The 10962-nt window shown below is 28.2% G+C and overlaps 1 protein-coding gene across 1 annotated transcript in view; it reads left to right on the forward strand.

Annotated features, from left to right (window-relative positions):
* Positions 1-3785, forward strand: part of LOC119666515 — a gene marked incomplete at its 5' end in the record, with an annotated part of 48163 nt that extends 44378 nt beyond the window's left edge. The window contains one exon of the mRNA XM_038075798.1: positions 3630-3785. Within this exon, the coding sequence (XP_037931726.1) occupies positions 3630-3785 (156 nt within the window). The remainder of the gene's footprint in view (positions 1-3629) is intronic.
* Positions 3786-10962: the final 7177 nt, after the last annotated feature.

The raw sequence follows: 10962 nt of genomic DNA on the forward strand, positions 1-10962 counted from the left end.
ACAGATTAATAGAGGAATATCACGACAATCCTCATAGCGGACATCTAGGAGTTCGCAAAACTTTTACAAAATTAAAACAAAAATATACATGGAAAAAAATGAAACAGATGGTTCATAAATATATTAGCACCTGTGAAAAATGCCAACGCAATAAACAAATACGACACAACCGTGAGGAATTCCAAATAACATCGACACCGCATACTGCCTTTGAAACAGTACAAATCGATACTGTTGGACCTTTAAGACCATCCAATGGATACAGGTACATATTAACTATGCAATGTGAATTAAGTCGATTCATAATTGCATATCCAATAGTAAATAAAGAGGCCAAAACAATAGCTAAAACCTTAGTAGAACAACTCGTACTAAAATTCGGCTCCTTTAAAATCTTAAAATCAGATAGAGGAACAGAATTTTTAAACGAATTGCTGACTAAAGTTACAGAAATTATGAATATTAAACAAATTTTCTCTACTCCGTACCACCATGAAACGGTAGGTACAATAGAAAGGAACCATAGAGTTCTAAACGAATATCTACTCAACTTTGCTAACGACGATGACTGGGACGAATGGTTACCATATTATACTTTTGCCTATAATACTGCCCCACACGTTGACACAGGCTACTCCCCACATGAATTAGTATTCGGTAAGTTACCATCATTACCAAATGAACAAATACATAGCAATCAGGGAATATTTAACTTAGAAAATTATGCCAACGAATTAAAGGCAAGGCTAAGATTATCCCTTGATAGAGCAAGAGAGTTTAGCATAAGTGCAAAAGCTAGGAGAAAAGAAATTTCAAAGAAAAATAGTTCGCCAATAAATTTAAATGTAGGTGACGAAATATTAATAAAAACTCACAGAACACGAAAAGGCACAAGCCCATATACAGGTCCCTATAAAGTAATCAAAATAGAGGATAGTAATGTTAGTATCGACATTGGAAATGAAACGAAAACTCTACATAAAAATAACACTAAGTTATACAGGAGAAAATGAAGTAAAAATATATATATTTTTTTTTATTAAAATAAAATTCACAATTTAAGTATAACATTACAATATTGTCTTATTATTAAATACATATACAATTTAAATTAACTTTAAAATTATTAGATATTTTAACAAATTTTATAATGTTAATGAAATAATTATAATGAATTACATAATTATGCTATATATATACTTACTATATTATAATATATCAAAATATATCTACATAAATAAAGCCTATGATTTATTTATTAAGTCCTAAAATTTAAGAACTAAACATATGCTACTTAACATACATATGTTATGCCAAATTTGTAATATAAGGTCATGGTCAATTCAAAAAGATAAATAAATAAAAAAATAATATTTTTAAAAATTTTTCTGTTTAACTTTGTTCAAAAATAAAAATTTTTCTTAAAGGGTGAGGGTGTAGTGACATATTAACCATGACCACACACAATACGTTGTGTGCGGTATTTAATGTGTCATGCCAACCCAAAACTCTCAAATATCAAGCATGACCGAAAGACCTAATTGTCAAATATAAAATAATTTATGAGTCAGAAATTTGACTCGTCTATTTTGTCATTTCTTTATGACAAAATATTTGTATGCATATTTAATTATTTCAATATGCATTTGACAATTTGGATTGCGGCATGCTCAGCACATGAATTTGTGTTAAGTTTTTCACAGATCATATTGCAAGCGATTATGCATGCAATATGATTTGTCCTCAATACAGTTGGTTACCAGATGTGTGCCACTGTGAAATAGATATGAATAAATGACCAATAAGTAAATAAATAATATTTGTAAATTATTATGTACGTCTAATTTGGGTTAACCAATTAGACGTAAGTAAACGTAAGTAAATGTAAGTATCAACCAATAGAATCGATACATAAGATTCTATTGGAAATTAGTTGTAAGAATTGATGTTAGAGTTAAGAAATAAAATTGAATAAAAACAGTCTCTTAAGAACACTCAAAACGACAAGTCTTTGATTTTTAAAGTATTACAATATGATGTAACAATAAACTAATTACTGGCGGATCCTGCTAATCGGAAAGGATAAATGTTTAAAGCGAAAATATATTAATAAATGAACAATTTATTGCTAAATCGGAAGGACTAAATGTTAAAGCGAAAATATTATTAATAAAAAAATGAACAATTTATGCTAAATCGGAAGGACTAAATGTTAAAGCGAAAATATTATTAATAAAAAAATGAACAATTTATGCTAAATCGGAAGCACTAAATGTTAAAGCGAAACTATTATTAATAAAAAAATGAACAATTTATGCTAAATCGGAAGGACTAAATTGTAAAAGAAAATATTATTCATAAAATATGAACAATTTATAGAATGAAAAGTGCAAGTAATTATATAAGTGTCGTAACAATAAAATGCAACTGTGAAAATACAAAATTAATTGTGTGGTAAAAATGTAAAACAAATATAAATTATAAAATATAAACTAATTACAATTTATTGAACGATAAGTGCAAGTAAAATAATTTAACTTTAAAAATGTGCAAATTTAACTGTTTTGTGTGTGGACAAACCTATAAGTCAAAAAGTTTGTTATTAAAACACCAAAATAAACATAAGGATCTTATAAACTATGTTAACCAACTTTTTAATTCAGTGCGCGTTTATACAAAACAAAAATAAAAAACTCATAAACATTAATAGACACGTATGTGCATAGACAACAACAACAGTTTTTTTGGATTCAATTTCTTGGCATATAACTTGGAGATATCTTCATCAGTAACAACAAAATATTCATCTAATTCAAGAAGAAAACTTCTCAATTTAAAAATACAGCAAATTTCATCATCAACGACTCAACGATGGGATGGTTCTCCAGCGATGAATACAACACGAAGAACAACGTCCAACAAAAGACAGAGGTGACCAACAACAATCTACAAAACAATGCAGCTACAAGCACCGGAAATATAGAGGTAGTAATTATAACTTTATTTATAGTATTTATTATTTTATTCGTTGCATATAAAATAAATAAGTACATAAAAAAATATGTACATAAACGTGTACACACGGCATTAAATTCCAATAACGTTTAAACACTAGCATGTTATTATATTTAGACAAATTATAATATTATTATTATATATATTTTTTTTTCTTATTGTTACATTTACATAATTATGACATAACTATAATATCATACATTCAAAAAAAAATTTTTACAAAAAGATAATGAATTATATCTATGAATTATATCTCATACAAAATATACAAAAAAAAAAAAATGTATAAAAAATTTTTTCTATTGAATTTGTTGAATTTGATTTGTGTTGAATTTTGCTTTCTTGTCCGATCTCGTTACTAATTTTGATTTATGGAAAACTTTGCTACATATATAGGGGAAGTTCAGAATATTCTTAAAAACGCAAAAAAGGCTAGTATCAGAGGATATACTAAGCCCACGATAGCCATTAAACTAAATAGGTTAGATGACCTTAAAAGGCTTATAGAAGCAACATATGTAACCAAAAATTTTGAGGAATTTTTAGCTCTAGTTTTTTTAGAAAAATATACTCAGACAAGAAAATATCTCTTGAATATGACATCAACTGAACAGACACCTGACGCTATAACCATAAATAACCACATAACAAGTGGTAATCAAAATAACAACGGCACACAAATAGCAATGGCGTCGTATGACTCTGTAATAGAAAGTGTAGAAAAACTCCTACCCGTTTTTACAGGAAAGCAAGAACAAGCCAGTTATTGAAAAGGAACTACTTGCGATACATTGGGCAATAAACTACTTCAGACCATACATATATGGCAAACATTTTTATGTTGTAACTGACCACAGACCCTTGATTTCATTATTCGTGCACAAGAATCCTTCGTCAAAAATGACGAGGATTCGAATCGATTTATCAGATTATGACTTTAAAATAATCTACAAAAAGGGAAAAATTAATACTAATGCTGATGCCCTGTCTAGAATAAAAATAGACAGTAATATTTTAAAAAAGTTGATACCTACTAATGAAAACAAGATGTCCAGTCGGAAATTGAAAAATCCAGACGAAGATGGAGAAACAATAAGTAATGTTAAAGAAATATCGCAAATATGTATAACGACTAGAAGTAAAACGCGCGCTGCAGCTACCACAGGTACCGCTGCCAATAAAACTACCAATAAGAATACACAAAAAGAGACAAAACCAGCTGAGCCTGATCAACTCTATTGTTGGGATTGTACTTCTATTAGTGATATTCGAGGTATGAGAACACTGCAGTTTAAAATTGTAAATAAGAATAAGGATGCATTCATACGTTATGATGACAAAAAAAGTCACAGTGGAATTATGCGAAATACCTCCGAAGCCGATTTCGATCATGGTGAAGCTAATTTCGAAACTAGAAGAATTGAATATAACAATGCTAGCGCTAAGCGATGATGACATAATAATTAAATCCATGGATAAAACTAAATTTAAAGAAATGATTAATAAGTTGCAACGAGAGAAGAAAAATGAAAGTCGATATAAACTAAATATATTGTTATACAAGAAACCAGAAAACATTACGGACATCATGAAGAAATACAGATTAATAGAGGAATATCACGACAATCCTCATAGCGGACATCTAGGAGTTCGCAAAACTTTTACAAAATTAAAACAAAAATATACATGGAAAAAAATGAAACAGATGGTTCATAAATATATTAGCACCTGTGAAAAATGCCAACGCAATAAACAAATACGACACAACCGTGAGGAATTCCAAATAACATCGACACCGCATACTGCCTTTGAAACAGTACAAATCGATACTGTTGGACCTTTAAGACCATCCAATGGATACAGGTACATATTAACTATGCAATGTGAATTAAGTCGATTCATAATTGCATATCCAATAGTAAATAAAGAGGCCAAAACAATAGCTAAAACCTTAGTAGAACAACTCGTACTAAAATTCGGCTCCTTTAAAATCTTAAAATCAGATAGAGGAACAGAATTTTTAAACGAATTGCTGACTAAAGTTACAGAAATTATGAATATTAAACAAATTTTCTCTACTCCGTACCACCATGAAACGGTAGGTACAATAGAAAGGAACCATAGAGTTCTAAACGAATATCTACTCAACTTTGCTAACGACGATGACTGGGACGAATGGTTACCATATTATACTTTTGCCTATAATACTGCCCCACACGTTGACACAGGCTACTCCCCACATGAATTAGTATTTGGTAAGTTACCATCATTACCAAATGAACAAATACATAGCAATCAGGGAATATTTAACTTAGAAAATTATGCCAACGAATTAAAGGCAAGGCTAAGATTATCCCTCGATAGAGCAAGAGAGTTTAGCATAAGTGCAAAAGCTAGGAGAAAAGAAATTTCAAAGAAAAATAGTTCGCCAATAAATTTAAATGTAGGTGACGAAATATTAATAAAAACTCACAGAACACGAAAAGGCACAAGCCCATATACAGGTCCCTATAAAGTAATAAGTATAGAAGGCAGTAATGTCATAACAAGCATTGGTAATGAAACAAAGACTTTACACAAAAATAATACAAAATTATTCAAAAGAGAATAAAAATATATTTGCTAAACATTTTAAACATTTTTAAACAAATTATAGAATTTACACAAATTACTCAATTCAAGCTATATAGATACTAATTAAAATATAGATTAAGATAAAATATTATTATCAATACAATGTCAATATTTTATATTTACATATTTAAATATTTCAAATTTATATATATTTTTTCTATTTTTTTTTCATATAGAAAATAAAACTAAATCACAATTTGTCTAATTTTACAACACTTATGATATACATATATTTTTAAAAAAAAAAAAAAAAATATTATACACACAGATAAGAAAACTGAAATTAGTATATTACTACTTATGATCATGGTCAATTCAAAAAAAAAAAAAAAAAAAAAAAAAAAAAAAAAAAAAAATACATAAACAAATATTGTAAAAAATTTTCCTATTTAACTATTGTTCAATATTCAAAAATAAAATTTTTTCTTAAAGGGTTGAGGGTGTAGTGGCATATTAACCATGACCACACACAATACGTTGTGTGCGGTATTTAATGTGTCATGCCAACCCAAAACTCTCAAATATCAAGCATGACCGAAAAACCTAATTGTCAAATATAAAATAATTTATGAGTCAGAAATTTGACTCGTCTATTTTGTCATTTCCTTATGACAAAATATTTGTATGCATATTTAATTATTTCAATATGCAATTTGACAATTTGGATAGTGGCATGCTAAACACATGAATTTGTGTTAAGTTTTTCACAGATCATATTGCAAGCGATTATGCATGCAATATGATTTGTCCTCAATACAGTTGGTTACCAGATGTGTGCCACTGTGAAATAGATATGAATAAATGACCAATAAGTAAATAAATAATATTTGTAAATTATTATGTACGTCTAATTTGGGTTAACCAATTAGACGTAAGTAAAGAAGTAAATGTAAGTATCAACCAATAGAATCGATACATAAGATTCTATTGGAAATTAGTTGTAAGAATTGATGTTAGAGTTAAGAAATAAAATTGAATAAAGATAGTCTCTTAAGAACACTCAAAACGACAAGTCTTTGATTTTTAAAGTAATACAATATGATGTAACAATAAACAAATTACATGGCGATCCTGCTAAATCGGAAGGACTAAATTTTAAAACGATGTGTTATTAATAAAAAATTAACAATTTATACTAAATCGGAAGGACTAAATTTTAAAGTGAAAATATTATTAATAAAAAATTAACAATTTATGCTAAATCGGAAGGACTAAATTTTAAAACGATGTATTATTAATAAAAAATGAACAATTTATACTAAATCGGAAGAACTAAATTTTAAAACGAAAATATTATTAAAAAAAAAAAAAAATGAACAATTTATACTAAATCGGAAGGACTAAATTTTAAAGCGAAAATATTATTCATAAAATATGAACAATTTATAGAATGATAAGTGCAAGTAATTATATAAGTGTAGTAACAATAAAATGCAACTGTGAAAATACAAAATTAATTGTGTGGTAAAAATGTAAAACAAATATAAATTATAAAATAAAAACAATTTATTGAACGATAAGTGCAAGTAACATAATTTAACTTTAAAAATGTGCAAATTTAACTGTTTTGTGTGTGGACAAACCTATAAGTCAAAAGGTTTGTTATTAAAACACCAACATAAACATAAGGATCTTATAAATTATGTTAACCAACTTTTTAAATCAGTGCGCGGTTATACAAAACAAAAATAAAAAACTCATGAACATTAATAAACATTAATAGAGTATGTGCACAAATAACAAAAACAACAGTTTCTTGGATTCAATTTCGTGGCATATAAGACGTCTTCATCAGTAACAACAACATATTCATCTGATTCAAGAAGAAAACTTCTCAATTTATAAATACAGCAAATTTCATCATCAACGACTCAACGATGGGATGGTTCTCCAGTGATGAATACAACACGAAGAACAACGTCCAACAGAAGACAGAGGTGACCAACAACAATCTACAGAACAATGCAGCTACAAGCACCGGAAATATAGAGGTAGTAATTATAACTTTATTTATCGTATTTATTATTTTATTAGTAGCATATAAAATAAACAAGTACATAAAAAAATATGTACATAAACGTGTACACACGGCGTTAAATTCTAATAACGTTTAAACACTAGCATGTTATTATATTTAAACAAATTATAATATTATTATATATATATATTTTTTTTTATTCTTATTGTTACATTTAAATAATCATGACATAACTATAATATTATATATTTAAAAAAAAAAAAACAAAAAAATAAATAATGAATTATATCTATGAATTATATCTCATACAAAATATACAAAAAAAAAAAAATGTATAAAAAATTTTTTTCTATTGAATTTGTTGAATTTGAATTGTGTTGAATTTCATTTTCTTGTCCGATCTCGTTACTAATTTTGATCTCGTTTTGAATTTTGATAATTTTATGGAAAACTTTGCTACATACATAGGGGAAGTTCAGGATATTCTTAAAAACGCAAAAAAGGCTAGTATCAGAGGATATACTAAGCCCACGATAGCCATTAAACTAAATAGGTTAGATGACCTTAAAAGGCTTATAGAAGCAACATATATAACCAAAAATTTTGAGGAATTTTTAGCTCTAAAAGAAGTTTTTTTAGAAAAATATACTCAAACAAGAAAATATCTCTTGAATATGACATCAACTGAACAGACACCTGACGCTATAACCATAAATAACCACACAACAAGTGGTAATCAAAATAACAACGGTACACAAATAGCAAATATGGCGTCGTATGACTCTGTAATAGAAAGTGTAGAAAAACTCCTACCCGTTTTTACAGGAAAGCAAGAACAAGCCAGTTATTGAAAAGGAACTACTTGCGATACATTGGGCAATAAACTACTTCAGACCATACATATATGGCAAACATTTTTATGTTGTAACTGACCACAGACCCTTGATTTCATTATTCGTGCACAAGAATCCTTCGTCAAAAATGACGAGGATTCGAATCGATTTATCAGATTATGATTTTGAAATAATCTACAAAAAAGGAAAAATTAATACTAATGCTGATGCCCTGTCTAGAATAAAAATAGACAGTAATATTTTAAAAAAGTTGATACCTACTAATGAAGACAAGATGTCCAGTCGGAAATTGAAAAATCCAGACGAAGATGAAGAAACAATAAGTAATGTTAAAGAAATATCGCAAATATGTATAACGACTAGAAGTAAAACGCGCGCTGCAGCTACCACAGGTACCGCTGCCAATAAAACTACCAATAAGAATACACAAAAAGAGACAAAACCAACTGAGCCTGATCAACTCTATTGTTGGGATTGTACTTCTATTAGTGATATTCGAGGTATGAGAACACTGCAGTTTAAAATTGTAAATAAGAATAAGGATGCATTCATACGTTATGATGACAAAAAAAGTCACAGTGGAATTATGCGAAATACCTCCGAAGCCGATTTCGATCATGGTGAAGCTAATTTCGAAACTAGAAGAATTGAATATAACAATGCTAGCGCTAAGCGATGATGATATAATAATTAAATCCATGGATAAAACTAAATTTAAAGAAATGATTAATAAGTTGCAACGAGAGAAGAAAAATGAAAGTCGATATAAACTAAATATATTGTTATACAAGAAACCAGAAAACATTACGGACATCATGAAGAAATACAGATTAATAGAGGAATATCACGACAATCCTCATAGCGGACATCTAGGAGTTCGCAAAACTTTTACAAAATTAAAACAAAAATATACATGGAAAAAAATGAAACAGATGGTTCATAAATATATTAGCACCTGTGAAAAATGCCAACGCAATAAACAAATACGACACAACCGTGAGGAATTCCAAATAACATCGACACCGCATACTGCCTTTGAAACAGTACAAATCGATACTGTTGGACCTTTAAGACCATCCAATGGATACAGGTACATATTAACTATGCAATGTGAATTAAGTCGATTCATAATTGCATATCCAATAGTAAATAAAGAGGCCAAAACAATAGCTAAAACCTTAGTAGAACAACTCGTACTAAAATTCGGCTCCTTTAAAATCTTAAAATCAGATAGAGGAACAGAATTTTTAAACGAATTGCTGACTAAAGTTACAGAAATTATGAATATTAAACAAATTTTCTCTACTCCGTACCACCATGAAACGGTAGGTACAATAGAAAGGAACCATAGAGTTCTAAACGAATATCTACTCAACTTTGCTAACGACGATGACTGGGACGAATGGTTACCATATTAACTTTTGCCTATAATACTGCCCCACACGTTGACACAGGCTACTCCCCACATGAATTAGTATTTGGTAAGTTACCATCATTACCAAATGAACAAATACATAGCAATCAGGGAATATTTAACTTAGAAAATTATGCCAACGAATTAAAGGCAAGGCTAAGATTATCCCTTGATAGAGCAAGAGAGTTTAGCATAAGTGCAAAAGCTAGGAGAAAAGAAATTTCAAAGAAAAATAGTTCGCCAATAAATTTAAATGTAGGTGACGAAATATTAATAAAAACTCACAGAACACGAAAAGGCACAAGCCCATATACAGGTCCCTATAAAGTAATCAAAATAGAGGATAGTAATGTTGGTATCGACATTGGAAATGAAACGAAAACTCTACATAAAAATAACACTAAGTTATTCAGGAGAAAATGAAGTAAAAATATATATATTTTTTTTTATTAAAATAAAATTCACAATTTAAGTATAACATTACAATATTGTCTTATTATTAAATACATATACAATTTAAATTAACTTTAAAATTATTAGATATTTTAACAAATTTTATAATGTTAATGAAATAATTATAATGAATTACATAATTATGCTATATATATACTTACTATGTTATAATATATCAAAATATATCTACATAAATAAAGCCTATGATTTATTTATTAAGTCCTAAAATTTAAGAACTAAACATATGCTACTTAACATACATATATTATGCCAAATTTGTAATATAAGGTCATGGTCAATTCAAAAAGATAAATAAATAAAAAAATAATATTTTTATAAATTTTTCTGTTTAACTTTGTTCAAAAATAAAAATTTTTCTTAAAGGGTGAGGGTGTAGTGGCATATTAACCATGACCACACACAATACGTTGTGTGCGGTATTTAATGTGTCACGCCAACCCAAAACTCTCAAATATCAAGCATGACCGAAAAACCCTAATTGTCAAATATAAAATAATTTATGAGTCAGAAATTTGACTCGTCTATTTTGTCATTTCTTTATGACAAAATATTTGTATGCATATTTAATTGTTCCAATATGCATTTGACAATTT

The sequence above is a fragment of the Teleopsis dalmanni genome, chromosome 1, assembly GCF_002237135.1.
Source record: "Teleopsis dalmanni isolate 2A chromosome 1, ASM223713v2, whole genome shotgun sequence".
Taxonomy (NCBI): Eukaryota; Metazoa; Arthropoda; class Insecta; order Diptera; family Diopsidae; genus Teleopsis; species Teleopsis dalmanni.